The sequence below is a fragment of the Aedes albopictus genome, chromosome 2 (assembly GCF_035046485.1).
Source record: "Aedes albopictus strain Foshan chromosome 2, AalbF5, whole genome shotgun sequence".
NCBI classification, from domain to species: Eukaryota; Metazoa; Arthropoda; class Insecta; order Diptera; family Culicidae; genus Aedes; species Aedes albopictus.
In genome coordinates, this window is record NC_085137.1 from 459,311,480 (window position 1) to 459,333,704 (window position 22,225).

Genomic DNA, 22,225 nt, shown 5'->3' on the forward strand with positions numbered 1-22,225 from the left:
TGAGCGCCCTAATAGATCCGCGAAGCCCCTCCGGTTGCCCGGTAGCGCGCCGACCCTGTGACTACGTCCGAGTCTCGCGCTGCTGAGTTGTTGTCGGGCAGAACATTAGTTTCAATCTTTTATTCCAATTTAAAAAAACTGTCCTGTTTGCAACATTTGTGAATTCTTGGTAGGTAGGTGTAGAAGTTGCATTTTATGTCATTGATTAATAATAGTTAAAAATCAGTTTCAACATTAGAAATCTTCATCTGAAGTGCAACAAAAGTCATGAATAGTTGAATTTTTTGCTTTTTATGAGTTTGAGTCATCAAATCCATATGTTTTTGTACTGACGCAGATTTGAGGACCTCGGCGCGGATTTCAAATGGCTTGTCGCGGATTTTGCGGTTTTCAAATCGACACTTTTGTAACAGCCCTGAAATTGCCATATCGTCCAAAATAATCGACCAATCGAGTTCAAATTCACACAAGTTACTCATGAATATTAGGGCAATAACCTGTCAAAAAATCAGCATGATTGAAAAACGCATCACAAAATAACAACATTTTAAACTTTGTTGACAAAAAGTTGAAACTTAGACCATTTTTTTTCATACAAAATCAACCATCGATTTTTTTGAAAATAAAAACGTTTTTGTTCATTACTCCACATGTACTTTATATTCCAATGTAAAACGAGTGGATTCCGTGCCTAGTTCTCTCGGCCTTATAAAGAGTTAAGTCTTCATTTGAATTTTTAACGAATTTTAAAGATGGCCTATTAGTGATTTGTGACGTTCATTTTAAGTAATTTAGTATATTATTGACAAGATTTTTGATAAAAAAAAAACATTAGATTTAGGGTCTTGTACCATTTGGGCAGGTGTACCTATTTTGGGCACTTGCCGCTATACCTAAGTCAATTTCAAACGGATTGATTTGAAATTTTGTATAGAGTTAGGCACGTACAGTATCTAACTCTATACAAAAACTCAAATCAATCGGTTTGAAAATGACTTAGTTATAGCGGCAAGTGCCCAAAATAGGTACACCTGCCCAAATGGTACAAGACCCCATTCTGAGATTTGAAGATTCATTGCAGATTCCTTGTAGGATGCTTGTGACTATCTATGGCAGTGGTCCTCAGCCTTAGTGTCTATGCGGGCCAAAATAAATTTTTACATGGGGACTGCGGGCCGCAAGAATTCAAAATTCATTTTGAACCAGTTTCATTAAATCTTCGATAAAATGGCGATCTACAAATACCCCTTTTCTCTGAAAGTCTGTTTCCAAAATTCACCATTTCTTTAAAAAGAGCTGTCGCTTACCACAAAATTCAGTCAAGGATCAATATTGTATGTTGCTTTCATAGAAAAACGTGCTGCTAACTTCCATTTGGCATTTCTGAATCATCGCGACGAATCAAGAACCACCTCTGTTTGTGTTAATGAGATCGGAGAAACGTCAGACTCCCGCCTGCTGATTGGCTGGCGACGACTCTGGCGATGGTTTCACCCGCGACGGGTTCAAATCGTCACGTTCGGTTATTCCCCCTTATCGAACGCGACGAATAATATTTCGAAACAAAAAATGGTCTAAGTCAATTTCAGAAATAATAATACTAATTCAGTTGAGCTTTGTAGAAAATATGTATTGTAACAAATCATAAAAAAAAATAGAAAAATGTTATATTTGGTTATTCAATGTTTCAGCGGGCCACATTCTGACATACTTGAAAATCAGTTCGCGAGCCGCAATAAATCACCTCGAGGGCCGCAGTTTGGTGATCACTGATCTATGGCGAGTTCTTGGTAGAAATATGATATGAATATGCGTGAATATTCTGATGTGCCGCGGTGCGCTTGTCATGGCTTCGCGATGCACGATCTAAAAACCCCTGATTCAGAGGTTCCGCCAGGGTGATTTTTGAAAAACTATTTTATGAAATTTCTGAAAAAAATCATTTTTTCGTAATATATTTTTATTTTTTGATTGTTTTTTTTTTTTCAATATTGACTGCCGTCAGACGTATAAATGTCACATGGTACATTTCGACATTTTTGAAGTTTTCTTGTGAAATGTCATATTTTTATACGTATTTTTGGAATGTTTTGTCAACATATGAATTTATATATGTTTTGATAGTTGAATTGCGTTGAAGTCAATCAAATACGAATTGAAATATTAGCAAAACTGTACATATTGGAATATGATATAGTCTTTGTGCAAGATTAATTTGATTTGACCATCTTTTTTAATGATTTGCATGGCTGCGGTAGGGCTTTGACAGCTGTGGCTGAACCCTGCGATAATTACAGTGTTCTTTTTTCTAAAAATCCGCAATAAGATGACGGTAACACAATAGAGCGTGCGGCGACTTGAATCGCATTTGGCCTATCAACATCGGCGAGTAGCTTACCAGCGATAGTGACAGAACCCAACTCTAGTTTCCCGTTTCCGGAAATCCTTCAAATCTTCAAGAATTTTTGAGAGAAATAAACAAGAATATTCAGCCTGAACTTTGGAACTTTTCATTGTAAAGAGTTTTGGATTCATTCAGGAGTTCCTCCAAAATTCAGGTGGATATTTACTTGAACAAGCTAAACTGATTATTTCAAATGAAAATTATTCAACCAGTTTTACAGGGTGTTTAAAATTTCACAAGTTCCTGGAAAGATAGCGACAAGTTCTTTTGCGGCAGGTAGAAGTTCCTATGTTGAAAATCAAATCAAGATTTTTTCTTGTCTCACATTCTAATTTGTGGAGTGACATTTAATGGGGACTACTGTAATTCGGGGGCGTGGGGCCAAGGTCCCAAATCCGGGCTTAAACGTAACTCTATATATCGAAAGAAGGGTTGGTTACGGATGCAAACACAAGTTCTGAACTCCAAGGTTATCCAAATCAACCTAAAACAAAATGGTTTCAAAATGTTTTTTTTTTTTATCTTCTGGAAGGTTATTCGAACATGGTAGAACATACACTACCCGTCATAAGTATAGACTTACGAAAAGTATTGTATGAAGTATAACAATATTGCTTCACATTGACTGACTCCGATATCTCCAAAACCTAAAGACTTACAAAGGTGCTGTCTTTAGCAAAGTTTTTCAGAAGCGCAAAAGCAACAACGAAAGAACAGCCTATGATTCAAAAAAGGGAAAATCTTTGATAAAATATTGCCAGTTTCAACGCCATCTAGTTCCCGAATGTCAAAACTAGAAAGAATAGCCTATGATTAAAAGAAGAAAATATTTCTGAACATCGTATTTCTAGTCAGAATGTCAAAAACCTCCTCTGAATTCATTTGATCATAATTCGGCCAAACGGCATTCGGCCAAACGACCCTTTCGGTCAGTTGGCATTCGGCCAAATGGCGTTCGGTCAAACGACATTCGGCGGAATGGCTGGACACCGAAAAAAGTTACTATAACAGCTGTAGAATTTATGCTCCGAGCTCAAGAACAATTTGGATATTTTTGTTATTGTGTGTTTTTTTTTTGGAATTCGTAAAATCCACTTTCGTTATGTTATAACAGCTAACTCTGACCACCCTAAGCTCTGCGAACCCCACCTCTGAGAATGATGTTGGTCGAACTTGTAGATGAGAGCACCCCGAGTTCATTCCGGCGTAACGACGATTCTTCGGGTTTGTTATTGTTTCTTTCGTCGACGTTGTCCGGTCAGTGGCCCGGCCGGGCAGTAGTAAGTAAGTAACCAACAACGCAACGCAAGGCAGGTGTCAAGGAACTCTCCTGCTGCACGCACATTTCGCCATATCATACACACCTTACCTTTGTGAGTGGCGGCTGCCAGGGCTGGTTGTTCTTTCTGGTTTTGTTGTTTCCCAGTTGGCTGGTTCTTGGTCGGCGGCCGCGCCGTCCGGCTTTTGGTATTTAATACCTACATCCTCCTCATCATCATCATCTGCTCTTGCTTCATTCAGTTCAGTCAGACCGAGGAGAGACCGATCGGTCAGTGCCTTCTCGGTTCGGTTCAGTTCGATTCGCATGCCGTTTTAGGTTTTAAGTCCATTCAGTTCCGTCAGTCGCCGTTGGCGTTGTTGTTGGTGTTCTTGTTGTTGCGAATTTATATATGGCTTGTTGCCTGATGCCGGCCAGTCGATGATGGTAATGGTGCTGAGCCGATGATGAGTGCTCTTACTTTCGATATGAATGTTTCGCGCGTCGCGGTCGTTGAATTGGCATCATCGTGTGTTTTTGCCTTTCATTCGTAATATATAGGTGGTATTCAATCATTCCTCGGTTGTATGTCTATATAGGTACCTACCTACGTGCTGCAGCAACCACACGCAAGCAATAAGAGTCCCAATGTGCTTCCAACTGTAGCAGCAGAATGGTTACTTAGAACAGCGAAGGAGAATGGGGATCATTGCCCTCATTGCCAAATGATTACAGGTGCGCGAGTTGTTGAAGGCGATGTGGTACGATGACCGAATCAGTTCAACGAATGAGTTTGTGTTGATGTTGATGTTGTGAAATTCGCGAGAACTGATTACTACCGGCAGGGAACGGCTTCATATGAAAGACGTGCATTTAAACTTGTTGGTGTTTCTAGTTTTTTTTGGTATCAAATTTTGAAAACGGAACTTCAAACTAGTACAAGATAACGAATCCGAATCTATTTATGCTATTCTTAAAAATTTCCAAATTATTCAAAGTATCTGGTGAAACATCCTCCCAGAAAATCTGCCTAATAAGATTTCAGTAGTTAGCTTAACTGAATGAATTTTCCTTTGGGAATTTCTTCAGTAAATCCTTCAATTTAGTTTTAAACATTTTGCACTTCTTTTTTTCAGGTAACTTTACTCGCTATCCGCCGCAGAATCGCCCAGGTATTCGAACGGAATTTTCGCCAAAAAGTTTCGTTAAAAATTGCTTCACGAGTTATTTTTAGCGAAACTTCTTCGTAAGGATAAGGACACAGTAGTTAGAATCGAAGGATGGCCTGTTCGATATTTTAAGAGTACAAATCTGAGTGTCGAACAGGCCTGCCTACAAAACTGTTTTTTTTTATTACTTCCTCACTTATGATATTCACTAATAATATTACCGTGCATGAACAAGGAACTTCCAAAGTTTGTTTGTATTGTAGTAATACTGATTAAATTTGATGATTTATTTAGGATTTCCCCCAGGAGTTTTTTCAGGTATGTATTCGGAAATTCAATTCAAAATGAACAAACTCAAAATGCGCCGGCTCAAAATACCACATGTCAAAAGGTTCGATGGGCCCAGCTTAATTTAATTCTAAATGATGTCACTTTCTCAAATTTTCATACAAATCCGATAACATTTTTGCGATGCTATACTCATTTGAAGTTTGTATGGGAAATCAACAAAGAATAATGGCAATAAAATCGCGCCGATTGGGCATGCAATGCCTCGGGTATTATTTTTTCATAAACGCCCGATCACTTTTCGGTCTTAGAAAAAGTTTTTCGGGATATCTTAAATCTTAAACTATAGTTCTATATAACATAAATTTTAACGGCAGTTCGGGCGCTAAAGAAGTTGATCATCAATATTAATTTCTATTCCCGATCAGCCTAGATAGCCGTGTAGTGGTGGTAGCAGTTCCCTCAACTTGCTAAGAATATTACTACGGATTGCCTGACCCAGTGGTAAAAGCCCACCAAACAAGCGACCCCTAATTCATGGTGTTAAGCGTACCGTGCCTAGGAATGAATGGTTAGGGGGGTAATAAAAACTTAACCGTGAACGGAGCCTGTGGAGTACCAGGGCACCCTCCACAGCATGTTGCCCTTACTGTGTTAAACGGAGCAATCACGCAGTGGACCTTATTTGTCTCCGGGATAATCGGCCACTTTTCTTACGTCTCAATTCCGAGGCTTAATAAAAGTGGGTAAATGAAATTTTTTATGGCAGGAATTAAGTTCGTACAGGTTAATCTTCATCACGCAAAAGGTGCTTCTGCTGTGTTGAGTCGAAGGTTTAAAAAAGAAGGACTGGAAGTGGCACTTATTCAAAAGCCATGGTCCAATAAACGAAAGATTCTTGAAGTTCTGACACAAAATAGTAAACTATATTATGATGAGCAACAAGATTCTCCCAGAACCGCTGTCTTAGTAGGGTAAGTGTACCAATTATGGCTATAGTACCAATTATTCGCCATAGTTAATTTTCACCCTTTAACGATGTAAATCAACAAGAAAAATTTTGTGAACAACAGATCACGTTCACAAAAGATAGTTGCACTCATTTAAACTCCACATTTTCCTCAAGTCATGGTAGAAATAAATCATTTTCCTTAAAATTTCGGCTTCCTTGCACCCTTTTACGCCATAGTGTACCAGTTATGGCTAACCCCATAAAAGAATGCAGTGCGAAAAGGAACCGAAGTTAAAAAAATGTAACCATAACTGGTACAGGGTTCCTATCATTGGCACACGCTGTAATCAATACTAAAAGTAGTTTTGGCTCCGTTTCTATATTTTTCCTGTAAAGTATGGAAACTAAGCTGTCTTTTGACTAATTGATGACATTCTTTGGTCTTCTCTTTATTTTTGTATAAATAGTTTTTCTTAGGTAGTGCCATAATTGGTACACCCACCCTACGCAAAACGTTAAAATGCTATCCTATTACAAAGTTTATCAGAAAAGGACATTGTTGCGATCATGGTAGAGGTACCAACCACTAGGGGTAAAACTGAGATCGCTGTGGCTTCAGCTTACTTTCCTGGTGATGTTCCTGAGGTACCTCCTCCTGAGATCGCATCATTTGTTCAATTCTGTAAAGAAAAACACAAATCGTTTATCATTGGAGTGACGCCAATGCGCATCACACGGTTTGGGGTAGTACGGATATTAACAGTCGAGGTGAGTCACTATTAGAGTACCTGTCTTCCAACAATATAGACATTTGCAATAATGGTGATAAACCTACTTTCTCAAATGTAATCAGACAAGAGGTCTTGGATCTAACACTGTGCAAAGCTGCAATCTTTGACAAGATCACAAACTGGCACGTGTCAGATGAGATTTCTCTATCTGATCATAAACACATAGTCTTCAATTGGAGTGGTGGAGATTATTCTAGAACCGCATTTAGAAATCCCAGGTGGACAAACTGGGATCAATATGTAGAATTGTTGAATACGCATTCATTTACAATGGGAGAAACTATTGATTCAACCCAAAAGTTAGAATCATTTTCTCAAAGGGTAAATGAAAGTATCATCAATTCCTTTAACAGTAGTTGTTCCACCATACAATCGTCTTCTACTAGAGCCGTGCCATGGTGGAATTTTAAACTGGATCGCCTTAGAATTTTTTTTTCGTAAAATGTTCAATAGAGCGAAAAAAAACGGGAGATTGGACTCAGTACAGGAAAGCCCTGACTGATTACAACAACGAAATACGAAAATCGAAAAGAATATCTTGGATGCTGACATGTGAAAACATAAACAGCACTCCTGTAGTTGTTAGACTACAGAAAACGCTTGCAAAAGATCATTCAAATGAATTGGGAAACCTGAAGCGCGACGATGGAGCTTTTACCAAAACTCCTCGTGGAACTTTGGATTTAATGATGGAATCCCATTTTCCAGGTTCGGTTCTAAGTGTGGATTCCAATGATACTATATCTCTGGAAGGTGAAGGATGTCCTAGTATAAGCTCTTCGGAGTTAACTAGTACAATAAACACCGCCTCAGATTTAGCTGATGAAATCTTCACGAAGGCCAGAGTGGAAAATGCAATTAGATCTTTTCAGCCTTTTAAATCTACAGGAGTTGATGGAACAAAATGGAGAAGCGGTGTTGGTTCCATCACTAATTGTAATGTTCAAGGCTAGTTTAAGATTGAATTTCGTTCCATCAAAATGGAGACTTGTAAAAGTTATCTTTATACCAAATAAAGGGGAAGCGAGACAAGACGCATCCCAAAGTATACAGGCCAATTAGTCTTTCTTCAGTTTTGTTGAAGCCTGTGGAAAAGGTTTTGAAGGATTTTATCAATTCTCCTTACATAAAAGAGCATACCCTATCTGACTTCCAGTTTGCTTATCAATCCGGTAAATCATCGGTTACGGCACTTTATTCGCTAGTAACAAAGGTGGAAAAAACGTTTTCAGCAAAAGAAATAGCTCTATGCGCCTTTTTAGACACAGAAGGAGTCTTTGATAATGCCTCCTATTCATCTATGAAGCGTTCCATGGAGAAGAAAAACTTCGACCAATGTATCATACATTGGATTTATACTGTGCTTGCAAAAAGAGAAATCACCTCTGAGCTGGGAAGTTCTTCTATAACAGTAAGGGTCCATTTCTTCACCTCGGCTTAACCGGTAAGCCAGTCTTACCCATATAGTTGAGCCTGGTTTAACGCTTAAGCCATAAGGGCAACGAAAGGTTGCCCTCAAGGAGGAGTCCTCTCACCACTAATGTGGTCCTTAGTTGTGGACGATCTACTAAGAAGCTTGAAGGAAGAGGGTTCGAAGTTGTGAGCTTTGCAGGCGATATAGTCATAATAGTGAGAGGAAAGTATGACGAAACTGTTTCGGAGAGAATGCAAAGGGCCCTAAACTATACACATTCATTGTGTATTAAGGAGAGCCTTAGCATCAACCCGTCAAAAGCCGTATTTGTCCCTTTCACTAGGAGAAGGAAGATCAACCTAAAAGCTTTTCGGCTTGGAGGAGTACAAATTTATCCTAGTGATCGAGTCAAATACTTAGGTTTGATACTGGATGCTAAACTGAACTGGAATGCTCAAATTGAGTCCGTGAGTAAGGCAACAAGTGCGTTCTGGCTATGCTCCAAAACTATTGGCAGGAAGGGGGGCTTGAAACCAAAAATGATAATGTGGATTTATACTGCCATAATCCGCACAAAAGTGACGTATGCTTCGTTTGTCTGGTGGCCAAAAACAAAAGAGGCTACCATGCAATCAAAGCTTGCGAAAATTCAACGTCTTGCGTCCATTGCTGTTACAGGAGCGATGCGAAGCACTCCATCAAAAGCTTTAGATGCGATTCTCAATCTCAATCTATCTTTGCACGAGTACGTGCAATTAGAAGCAGAAAAGGAATTGCTGAGACTTGAACGAGTTGAAAAGTTTATGCCAGGTGATCTTGTAGGTCACCTGAGCATTTCACAATACTTCCAAAATAGGCCAGTAATGAAAATGATTAAAGACTGGATGAAACCTGTGGAGAACCATGATGTTCCTTACAAGTTGCACGAAACAACTCGTGCAGATTGGGAAGTCGGAGGTCCCACTGTTCGTCAAGGATCAATCAAATTCTATACAGATGGCTCAAAAGTTGGAATAGAAACGGTAGCAGGAATCTACGGCCTTGGAATACAAATTTCAGTGGTGATGGGACACTATCCTATGGTGTTTCAAGCACAGATTCTTGCTAGGGTATGTGTGCCATCAATCATCTCATGCTCCTATATTCATCCTATTCGAAAACAAGCGATTACGGCACCGATTGATTCCGTTCTTTTTGTTTTCATGGGTGCTCACTTCTAACAAAAAATACAAAAATAAGAAACAAAACAAACAGCGCCTCAATCCTTTGTTTTTCGTAGGATGAAAATGGGAGCCACATGCTTAATAAGGGAACCAATACCCTATTTTGAAATGCGCAAATATCTGCCTTGAGAGAAAATACAGATATGCAAATATTTGCATTTTCTCAGACAAGGATGGGAACACTCACTTGCAAAGAGTTACACTCACTTGCTATTTGCTCAGCTCAAAAGCGTGCAATCAAGAAACGATGTTTGGACGACTTTTGCCTTGTGGTTTTGTCTAAAACTTTGCCGAATAGAGTAGGGGTCACACACGCATACCGAAGTCGTGAGGGAGCTGCGAAGGCAACTCTCCACGATGTGAATGTAAATTACACTCACCTCGTTGAGAGTCGTTTTTACAACTCTGTCACGACTTTGGTATGCGTGTGCGACCCCTACTCTATTTGGCAAAGTTTTAGCCAAAACCACAATGCAAAAGTCTCCATACATCGTTTCTTTATTGGAAGCTTCTGAGCAGAGAAAATAGCAAGTGAGTGTAACTTTTTGAAAGTGAGTGTTCCCATCCCTGTTCTCAGATAGTCAAGCTGCACTAAAAGCATTGTGCGCTTACAAATGTAATTCAAAGCTTGTCTGGGAATGCATTCTTTCACTGCGAAGGCTGTGCCAAGGGAATTCAGTAAACTTATACTGGGTTCCAGGTCACTGTGGCATTGAAGGGAATGAAATGGCAGGCGAGCTTGTTAAACGTGGTTCCAAATTACAGTTTGCTAGCCCAGAAACATTCTGTGGTATATCAAACTGTACAATTAAAATGGACCTGAAACGCTGGGCTGAGCAGAGGGTGATATCCAATTGGATGGATGTCAAAAATTGCAATCAGTCAAAACGATTTATAACACCAAATGCTTATAAAACCAAAAAGCTTTTAGAGATCAACAAGAGAGCTCTATGTACATACACTGGCCTAGTAACTGGACACTGCCCGAGCAGGTATCACTTGAAAAATATTGGCCATATTCAGAGTGATATCTGTCGTTTCTGTAATACGGATCATGAAACCTCGGAACACCTGCTTTGCAGTTGTGGTGCTTTATACACGCGCTAACAAAGATTTCTAAATAGTGGTTGCTTGCAACCCAGTGAGATCTGGTTTGCAGAACCTGGGAAGGTCTTGGAGTTTATCAATTCCATTGCACCTGACTGGGAGACGACGCGCCGTGGCTAGATGCGAATATCAAAACGGGACATGCCACAAAAGTTCAGCCTATTTGACGCAGTGGCTTACTTTCCCCAACAGGGGAGGAAAAAAAAAAGATAAATTTGTACTGGATTTCTTACAGTTAATTCCAGAGTTTAAAATTTTCATTTTCAATGAGTGAAATTCTACGTGAAATTTGAAAATTCTCAACTAAGGGATCAAAATAAAATTCATTTTGATGAATGAATTTTTTCACCTATTCAATATTCATTCATTTTTCTGTCACTGACAATTTTCACTGAGAAATATAACTGGACCGTAATTCCCGATTATACTTCTAATCTCCTCAAAACTTGTGTATAGTAGTTAATTAGAATATTAGTTATCATCTCCATTCGTCCATTAAGTCGGATTGTGCGTCTGTTAACAGAAATTGGACATTTTACGACGTGCGAAAAAATATTCGTGACAGAGAATTGAATGAAAAAAAGAGAGGCATTCAGCTGACAATGAATGTGGCCAAACGCGAATGAAAAAATGAGAATGTCAATCTTCACTTTCAATCTTCGAATTTTTTACTCTCTTGTTAATTCTGCTAATATTCCTCGAGCAATGTCTCAAGTTGCTCTAGATAGGATTTACCCTCCCCCTGGATATTCGATCTTGACGCGATGGGAGGGCTTAACCCATTAGCACTTTAGCGCCAGTTTATTCACCATCGCTTGGACTTTGAGCTAGATATATCTGGTTTACGAGTTAGCGCAAGTGAAGGAATCGGCCGTAAGTGCTAATGGGAACCAAAGGAGTATCCGTTGTGCATTTATCACAAGTTATAATTCAGCTTGCATAGACCTACTCTTTGCATTCTTTGAATTTTTGAAATTTAACAATAATTGTTAAATTTTATGTAACGCAAGAGTGGGTAGGGGAGGTCTCTGCGTTACACTCTTCATTCATCACTTGAATTCGAAAGTACCGAGGACAGGGGACGCTAGGATAAGTTGACTTACAGCCTTACAGATTAGGTTATGTGAACAATTAAATACATTACCATTAGAAAATTATGGACTGATTAGGTATAGACTAAACTGTTGATTTTAGAAATGAGTTTATATTTGTATTTCTTATTTTTATAGGTTTTGTAGGGATGAATATATAAAACTAGACAAACAATCTTTATCATTTTAATTTTTGACACAAAGATCAGCTGACTGAACTTTTTTGTTTTTATATCCTAGACGGTATTATAACACTGATCAAAAAGAAAGCAGGAATTCAGTTACATGTTTCTTTAGGACTTAGGACGGTTGACAATGTAAAGGGTTATGGTGGATATAAGAATACTTTGGACTGAGATGATCACAAATATGCAGAAGACGACTAGCGAAATCAAGAACACAATTTGACACATTATAGACTATATTTTGACATATAGGGTTTGACTGATTTGCAACATCGAATGGAAGCTCAAAAAGTGTTATCTAACACTAATATGAAAGTTATTTGGGGATGATGCTGGTGCTGTCAATGACCAACATCGGTTATTGACACTATTGGTAATCAGCTTGAAATAATTTTCAGAATATATTATAAAATAACTTAGGATATTATTTGATTGTTGTTTGGAGAAGCTGTCAGAAAAACTAGTTGCCCATATCGGCAAAAACGCTAGCTCTGGTAGGTAGCTGTCTCCGAATAATTTTCAGAAATATCAAATCATTAAAAATTAGCTATGACATATATTTTTTTGCTCTACTTTGAAGCGTTAACATAGACAGCCTTTTTACTCTCTGAATGTTGTCCAGTGACCACGGAGATTTTCGATTATTGAATTATTGTTCAATTATCAATTCATCTTTGGAGCTTCCATTCGGGCAAAACACTAGTGCGATGGGAATAGTTAAAACAGAGCATTTTTTAAAAACTACTACGACCCAATACTAATTACTACACACTTTGCTCAAGTTGACGACATCGTCTAGTCCATCGTGAGTATTGGTCGTAGTAGGGGGAAAGTTGGGAAAGGGTCCAGGCTTTGCTATCAGCTGTCCTGCAGCTCCACCTGGTCACTCTTCAAAAAAAAAAAAAAAAAAAAAAAAAAGTTGCTCTAGATAGGATTTCTCCAGGAATTTTTCATAGGATTCCTCCAGAGATGCCCACTGAGAATTTTCCAGGGATTTCTTCGACAATTCTTAGGGAGTAATCCCAAGGAAAATCCTCCATGGATTATTTGAGATTAATTCCTTCAGTGTTTTTCCCAAAAATTACTTATGTAATTCCTACAGAAATTCTTATCGGGATTCTTCTTGTTATACTTGCCCGGATTCCTCCAGGAATGCCTGCTTAAAATGCTCCAGGAATTTTTTCCGGTATCCCTAGGTATCACTGTTTATGAGATTTCTCCAGAAATTCGTCCTAAAATTCTTCCAGAAATTCCTATAATTTCTCTAGGGGTATCTCCTAAGATAGCTGATGGGATTCCTCTAGAGTCTAGAGATTCTTCCAAGGAATTCTCCCAGAAATTCCTCCAGTGATTCCTCCGTAAATATTTGATAGAATTTATCTAGGAATTTCTTTTAAGATCCCACCAGAAATTTCTGCTGGAATCCTTCCAGGAATTCCTGATAGCGTTCCTCCGGAAATTTATGATTGGATTCCTAGAGCAATTCCTGCTCGGATCCCTCCATTTTTTTCCTTGGGATTCCTCGAAAGATTTCTCCTGCAATTTTTCCAGGGATTTCTTCAAAGATTGTGTGTGGAATTTCTCCTGTTTCTTTTTCGTTGATTCCACTTGTGATATCTCTAGAAGTTTTTTATAAGACTCCTCCTTGGATTCCCGCAGATATTCCTCATGTTACTCTTCCAGGAATTCCTCCGGATATTCAGGAGTTTTTTCCAGGAATTTTCTTCATGTTCGTCCGGGAAAATCTAATAGGATTACTCCCGGAATTTTCCTGGTGGTTCATGCGGGTCCTTTCCAGGGTATTGTGATGAAATTCCTCCAGGAATTCCTGCAGTTTTTTATTCAGAAATTTTATATGGGATTCATTTCAAGAATTCATCTAAAGATACTTTTGGGAGGTTTTCTTGGGATTTGTTCGGGTTTCGTCCAGTGATTCCTCAAGATATCGCCTAAAACACAATCAGGAGTTCGTGATGGAGTTCCTCATGAAATACCTTCTGTCATTTATCCTGGAATTCTTTAAGGAGTTCCTCCAGAGATTTTTTCCAGAAAAAAGGGGTTTGCCACATGCATTTAACGATAAATAAAAAAAAATCATTTGATTTCTGCGATTATTCCACCAGAGGCGATGTTGAATGATACAAACGAAGATAGTAGTGTAAAGTTTTTTTTTGCGCGGTTCTACCAATAGGTGGCAGCATATCATGAAAAAGACAAGGGCAAAATTTGTAATTTTCAAGAGATACATCTGTTTGTCTGTGCTTCTACGATTCCTCCATAAATTCCTACTGGGTTTTTTTATTTGCTAGGATTTCATGCCGCGAGCCGGAATATGCAGGAATAAAGAAGTAGGCCTCTTGACAGACGGACGTGAGGTGATCGAAAGGTGGAAGCAGCACTTCGATCAGCACCTGAATGGCGAGGGTGACGTAGGCACGGGAGGTCACGGCAACGGAGGAAACGACGGCGTCAGTGCAGCGGAGGACGGAAATGAGCCAACTCCAACACTGAGGAAAGTTAAGGATGTCATTCACCAGCTCAAAACCAACAAAGCAGCTGGTAAGGATGGTATCGCAGCTGAACTTATCAAGATGGGCCCAGAAAATTTGACCACCTGTCTGCACCGGTTAGTAGTCAGGATCTGGAAAATCGAACAGCTATCAAAAAAGTGGAAGGAAGGAGTAAAGGCGACCATTGGGAATGTGAAAATTTCAGTGCGATCACCGTTTTGAATGCTGCCTACAAAGTGCTATCCCAGATCATCTTCCGTCGTCTGTCACCTAAAACGAATGAGTTCGTTTAGGCGTTTAGGGGAAAGATGACGGAAGTTAACTGGAAGCTAGCTGGAAGCTACACACTTAGAATAAATTACAGTATTCGGTGAAAAAATCACCGAAACTGGTCTGTAAACAAGCAAACTACAGTATTACGGCGAAATCGATGAAATTGCAGGAGAAAATCGGTGAAATCTAAGAAATCACCGAAGAACCGGTGAAATCAGACAAATTTACAGGAGACCTGTGAATATTTTACCGAACAGATCGGTGATGGGACTATTTTACCGTACTACTGTAAAATGCGTTTGACAGCCACGCCGGCAGCTTCGAGCATCAGTTCTATTAGAATTTGCGCATCATCTCCAAGCAAGACTCTCTTGTACAGTGGCAGCAAGTGTTGTTCCTGATCAGAAGGTTATATATTCAATCCCATCATCGACGTTTTTATGAAAATATTGTTTTTTTCGCTCGCATAAAATCGCCGTAAATTTGTAAAATTTACCGTACGTTCAGTGATATTGAGAATTCATTTGTAAACAAACATACCGAACGTTCTGCGATTTTTACGGTAAATTTGTAAAAAGTACCGAACGTTCCGGTAATTTTGACAGATGCATTTTCCTGAGATTCGCAGTACGTTCGGTGGTTTGGAAAATCACCGAACTTTTTACCGTACGTTCAGCTGTTGAGATTACGGTAAAATTTTACCGTAATCCGTCATTTTTTATAAGTGTGTAGTTGGAAGCTAGCTGGAAAATCATGGACGAAAACGGCTTTCCTGGGAAGCTGACTAGACTGATTAAAACAACGATTATCGGTGTGCAGAAGTGCGTAGTAGTTTCGGGTGAACTATCCAGTTCATTCGAATCTCGCCGGGGACTGCGACAAGGTGACGGACTCTCATGCCTACTCTTCAACATCGCTCTGGAAGGTGTAATGAGATGAGCCGGGCTCGGGCGTAACAGCCGGGGTACGATTTTCACAAAATCCGGTCAATTTGGGTGCTTTGCCGACGATATGGATATTATAGCCAGAACATATGGAACAGTAGCAGAACTGTACACCTGCCTGAAACGCGAAGCAGCAAAGGTCGGACTGGTGATGAATGCCTCAAAAACAAAGTACATATTGGTAGGGGGAACCGAACACGACCTGTGGGATACCTTCGAGGTGGTGGAGGAATTCGTCTACCTTGGATCCTTACTGACGGCTGACAACAGCGTGAGTCGTAAAATTTGAAGGCGCATCATCAGCGGAAGTCGGGCTTACTACGGGCTCCAGAAGAAGCTGCGGTCTAAAAAGATTTACCCACTCACCAAATGCACCATGTACAAAACGCTAATAAGACCGGTGGTTCTGTACAGACACGAGACATGGGCCATGCCCGAGGAGGACCTGCAAGCACTCAGGGTTTTCGAGCGACGAGTGCTAAGGACGATCTTCGGCGGTGTGCAGGAGAACGGTGTGTGGCGAAGAAGGATGAACCACGAGCTCGCTGCACTTTACGGCGAACCCAGCATCCAGAAGGTGGCCAAAGCCGGAAGGATACGGTGGGCAGGGCATGTTGCAAGAATGCCGGATAACAACCCTGCAAAGCTGGTGTTTGCTACTGATCCGGTTGGCACAAGAAGGCGTGGAGTGCAGAGAGCACCATGGGCGGATCAGGTTGAGCGTGACTTGACGAGCATTGGGCGTGACCGAGGATGGAGTGCGGCAATCACACACCGATTATTGTGGCGTACTATTCTTGGTTATGTCTTGTCTTAAATGTGATGTTGAGCAAATGATTTGATAAAACCTGGAAAGAAGCTGAAAAATCAGAGAATTTTATTTTCATAAACAAGTAGACACCCTGTCTTTACCGCTCAACCCCAGCTTGAAACTAACTTTCCTAATACTTTTGCTTAATAATACCAACTGCAATATGTATGCGATTACATTCAACTCATTCGCAGCATTTTCTGCCGACACATCGAGCGTGGCGTCAATTTGTCGGGCACATTTGTTGCGTTCTTTGTTGTAAAATTACAGCACTCTTCAGCGTCAGACAGGAAGATAGTCCACATTGACTGACTCTGTTCCCCAACATAAGAGCTCCATCGCTCCATCCTACTACAACCAGCAGTGGCTCGATGTTGAACTATTACAAGGAAAGTCACTCTTGTAAGTCCTATCTGTACTCTGTAGTAATGCTGGAGCTGCTGCAACACATTAGACCAGTAGACAGTACTTAGTGGATGGCAAGAGAAAGAAAAGTACTCTGGCTGGCGCTTGCTGGCTGAAAGTATTTCATTTTAGCTTCAATGCAATATACTCTTTATGGTACAGTGGGAAGTCGACGTTCAGAATCAGCGCCGAGTGGCGCCTCTTTCTGAGAGGAAGCGCATTTCCGCCTCCCTAGTGCTTGCGTTACTTGTAAATAGATACTTACATATAATCCGTTTGATGTTTCTGGGAAGGAGTCTGAATTCAAAATTCATGCTTCGTTACTTAAACCTAATAAACTAAACAGTCGCGACAAGAGCTATATTTGACTTAACAAACTTCCCACAATCTACTAACTCGATTCGAATATAAAATGTTAATTGATTTAATCATCTCCATAAGTTTACGCAATTTCGGCAATTGATTTTCTTTGCCTCATTAGCGAAGGCTGATTCAACTTTGAAAGAAGGACATTTTAAAATAGAGTGCTGATCACCGAGTCCGGATGTGGGTGGATACGTGAGCCTACCCAGGAACACTTGACGCCTCGGCCCACGCCGCCGCCGGCCGGTTCGCCGGTATCACCGAATAAATTGACCGACCGACGATGATGGTGACAAAAGTTTGCCAATCTTCTTCCATCACGTACGCAGCCCACGCGAACCGATATTTAACAGGGCGGCCGGTTGGTTGGTGGTAGGGATTTCCTTCGGATGATGGTTATCGGATTTAGCAGTCAGTCAGTCTGTTTTGTACGAATAACCTTTTCTAGACATCCTAACCTTCGAAAAGCCTGTGGAATGTTCCCGAAGTCATCTAGCGAGTGACAATCACGTCTAGTCTGGCGCTGTTGTCATTCCCGATCAGAGTCAGATATTTAAATATTATCAAATTGGATCCGGCCATTTGGCCGAACGCCATCTGGCCGAAAGGGTCAATTGGCCGGATAGGGCACGTTCGGTGTAGTACTATATTGGTAGTAATGAGCAAAATTTTTGTATGGTGAGAAGGTAAATTCTCCGTTTCTGCAATGAAGTGGATATTATGTTTCCTTGCTTAAAGTGATGCTGTTTGAGCAACAATTTGGGTAACTGTGTTGTTTAAGTTGCAAGAAACTGCTCAAACTGCATCAAATTTAACAATGAATCATAATACCCGCGCATTTTGCACCATTTCATTGCAAAAACGAAGAGTTTACCTTCTCACCATACACAGATTCAGCTCATTACTACAAATCTAGTACTTCACCGATCATGTCCTATTATGACGTAAAGAATTTAAAGGCGTGGACAATTTCTGGATAGTATTCTAGTTGCCATTATGATCATCAGAAATATTTCTTCTTTTAATAATAGGCTATTCTTTCTAGTTTTACCATTAAAATATAGGCTGGCGTTGAAACTGCGAATATTTTTGTCAAAAATTTTTCCTTTTTTGAAACGTTCTTTCGAGTTATACTGATATTTAAGTTCATCATTCTTTTTTGGCGAAACGACATTCGGTCAAACGGCGTACGGCCAAATGACCCTTTCAGCCAAATGGCGTTCGCCCACATTGCATTCGGCCAAACTACCCGGAACCCAGACAAAGTTATACCAAACTAGCTGTCCCCGGCAAACTTTGTCTTTTCTACTGCATTTGTTTGACGTTCCAGATCCAAGTCTCCGTTCAAAATGCTTGAACAAACACAAGATAAGAAATATTCTTCTACACTCTACATCCCACGTCTATGCGAAAAGCTATCGAAAATGCTAGACAAACAAGACATTAAATTAGCCTATCAACCACGTAATAAAAAACAGACAATATTTAGTAAACTTAAGGACCCAATCACGAAAGGAAAGACAAATGTTCGCATGTTTTTGTTCCGATTAATCGATTTTTGAATCGATGTTGAAGCCCCACTTTTTTCTCAAAATGCACTATAGAATTTAACCACTAAAAATGTACATAAAATCGGGGTAAAATGTACATAAAATCGAGGGTCCATATAATATAGGGTCCACTAAATCGAGGCATACCTCTCTATCAGGTTTCTTGGTCAATCTCTCCCAGGAGTCCAATTGGGTCTTTCTCAGGGTTCTAAAGGAATCCTCCTTATGGTCTAGACTCTAGAGAGTCCCTTGCAGGGTTCTAGCGCATCCTTCTCAAGATTCTAGGTCAGTCCATCTCTGGATTCCTCTCAGGATTCTAGAAGAATTTCTTTTAATAATGTGGAGCAGGGGTTCTCAAACTTTTTCAGCCTGCGACTCACTTTTGATTTTCAATGAATTTGGCGACCCACAAAGCACGAAAATTTGTAAAATAAGTCATTTTTGCAAATTTGGACTGCCTTTTTAAATAAATAAATTTTATCACTTTCATAGGTTGTGATAAACTTACGTTACGTAGCCCTCAAACTAAAAAAAAAAACTTTTTTCATAGTGCTCTTTCAGTTTTTTTTTTGAAAAGTCTAAGAAAGGTTATGGTACCCAAGTTTGCAGCATCAGTTGATTCTTAGTCTTAAAATTTGAGATAAGATTCCAAGTTTCTAATATTCTAATATTTTTATGCTTCTGTAGAATTTCAGTCTACTTTAAAATTTAATATCGGTTGAAAATGCTATAGATATTCACAGCGAGTGGGTGAACATCAAGTAATTTTAAGAATTATAGTACTGCTGGATTGTCAGATGAGTTCTCTTGAAATTTTTAATGATGCCCTTCATGCACACTTATTTTATTTCCATTTTTATTGAAATCACTTTTCAGTTGTTCCGTTTAAGTTCAGATTATCGAAATCCATCTGAATTTTATAGAAATTTAGATTTACTGAAGTTCGGTCGAAGTTTGAAATTTTTTTTGCTGATTTTTTATGTTTCTATTTTTTTGGATTTCAACTGCTGAAACTGGCGTGTAAGTCTAACAGAAAATGCTAACTGTAAGCAACAACTTGAACTCATTTTTTTCCAGAACACAAGTAAAATCTAAAATTTTAACCAAACTTCCTATTGAAAACTCATAGTTTTTGAATCAAATTCAGAACGAAGACAGTAGTTTCAATATTCAATATACTCCAGACAAAACTTATAATACAAAATTATGAATAAAATTTAGGAGAAGCCGAAATTCTAGAAATAGCTCTTCTGGAAATGGATTCTCAAAGTGAAATTTAGAAAATGGCTGGCAATAACAATAGCAATAATTCGACATAAGTTAATAAAGACTTCGCGACCCTCCAAAAATCAGCCCGCTACCAACTAGTGGGTCGCGACCCATAGTTTGAGAAACGCTGATGTGGAGAATCCCTCTCAGGGTTCTTGGGCAATCTCTTTCAGGATTCTAACGGGATGTCTTTCAATACAATACTGCAGGAGAATGCCTCTCAAGATTCTGGAAGAATCCGCCAGGGTGTTCTGGGGATATCCGTTTAAGCATTCTGGGAGAATCCCGAGGAAAAACTTCTCTCAGGTTTCTGAAGCAATCCAGGATTGCTGCAAATGCAGGATTCAAGGAGAATTTATCTCGGGAATCTGAGGAAATCCCTAAAGATTCTGGAAGAATTTCTATTAAAGATTCTGAGAGAATCCATCTTAGAAAACTAGTGTAATCTCTCCCAGGATTCTAGGGAAATCTTTAATAGAATTCGGGGAGAATTCCTATTGTAAAAGACTTTCTCTCTTTTCCAGAATAAGGTTTCTCAGGATGCTGGTGTGATAATTTTCAACATTTTGAAGTAATCTCACATAATTTTAAAGGATTCTTCACAGTTATGGAAGAGTCCCTTTAAAAATTCTGAAGGAATATTTCTCAGCAGTATTATATGAGAATACCTATCAGAGTTCCTGGGAATCTCTGGATTCTGAGGGAACTTATTTCTGGATTATGGGGTTTCTCTACCAAAACTACCTATTAAGGGTGAAATTCCTTTCAGGATTCTGAGAAATTTCTGGATGATCTGGGTTTATTCCCCTAAGGATTCTGGAAGACCCTCACTTAGGATCCCACTCAGAATTCTGAGAAAATCTTTCTCAGCATTCTCAGGAACTCCTCTCAGACTTCTTGGAGAATCATACTCAGCATTCTCAGAGTTGTGGCGAAATTCCTCTCAGAATTCTGGGGGAGTATTTCTTAGGATTCTGGAGGAATTCTTAACCGAATTCTAGTGATATCCTGCTCAGGACTCTGCGTTAGATCCTTTTAAGATTCTGGGGGAATATCACTAAGTAATCTGCGGGTACTCTTCCCAAGATTTCTGGGGTAATCCCCGTCAGGATTCTGGGGAAATTTTTCTCAAGATTCTGGGGAATTCCTTGGAATTCTATGGCTATATTTTTCATGATTAATTGAAGAATCTCTCACGAGATTCTGGGCAGAATTATCAAGAGAAATTTGCATTTTGGAGAATCCCTCGCATAGATTTTGTGATTCCTGTTAGGGTTCGGACGAAACCCTTTTAGCATTCTACGAGAATCCCAGTAGAATTCTGTTTTCTGTATTATGGAGCAGTTGCTCCCAGAAACCCCTTTTAAGGATTCTGGGAGAGTCACTCTTAGTAATCAGGAAGAATCCCTGACAAGATTATGGAAAGATTCTTTCGAGATTCTGGTGTAATAATTTAAAGTATTCTAGAGGAATCACTCTCAGAGTTCTGGGACAATCCCTTCCAGGAATTTAGGGGAGCCCTTTCAAAGATTCTGGGGGAATGTCTTTCAGGAATCTGCGGTAAGTGTTCTGTTTTATGTGGGTATACCTCTCAGAATTGCAGAGAATACTTCACAAGATACTGGGGAAGACCATTATAGAAGTTTTCGTAATCCCTTCCAGGAAAAATCCTTATCAGATTTTCGGATAAATTCTTCCTAAGTTTCTAGATATATTTCTCTTAAGAATCTGGAAGATCCCTTCATATGATCCCTCTCAGGATTCTGGGGGAATCACTCGTTGAGTTCTGGGGAATACTTTTCGGGATTCTGGCAAAATTATTCTCAGCAATTTAAAGGATTCTAACCAGGATTTTTAGGGAACTCTGGGAGAATAAAAAGGATTCTGGAGGAATTCTTCTCAGGATTCTGAGAGAATCCTATCTCCTAGAATTCTGTGCGAATATATCTCAGGTTTCTTTGGCAATCCTGCCCAGTATTTTGAGAGAACCTTTCTCACGAAACTGGAGTAACCCATCTTAGAATTCTAAGCTCCCCTTTTCAGTATTCTGGGTAATTCCTTTTAAGTTTCTTGGGAAATTAGTCTTAGAAATCCGAAAATCTTTTTTGTGAGAATTATTCACAGTATTCTAGATGAATTTATCTCAAGAATGTGGAAGAACCGCTTTTGGAATTCATCTTAGGATTCTGGAACATTTTGGGAGAATCCCAAGGGGAAG

At 39.5% G+C, this 22,225-nt stretch overlaps 1 protein-coding gene across 6 annotated transcripts in view; it reads left to right on the top strand.

Moving 5' to 3' along the window:
* The window catches only part of LOC109418942 (ribosomal protein S6 kinase beta-2), a 189,508-nt gene that overhangs the window by 30,449 nt on the left and 136,834 nt on the right, over positions 1 to 22,225 (top strand). For 5 of the 6 annotated variants that reach the window (XM_029877748.2, XM_029877743.2, XM_029877744.2 and 2 more), the window contains exon 3: positions 4,799 to 4,834. The exons of the other annotated variant lie outside the window; for it this stretch is intronic. In XM_029877748.2, the coding sequence (XP_029733608.1) occupies positions 4,799 to 4,834 (36 nt within the window). The remainder of the gene's footprint in view (positions 1 to 4,798; positions 4,835 to 22,225) is intronic. 6 annotated transcript variants of the gene reach the window in all.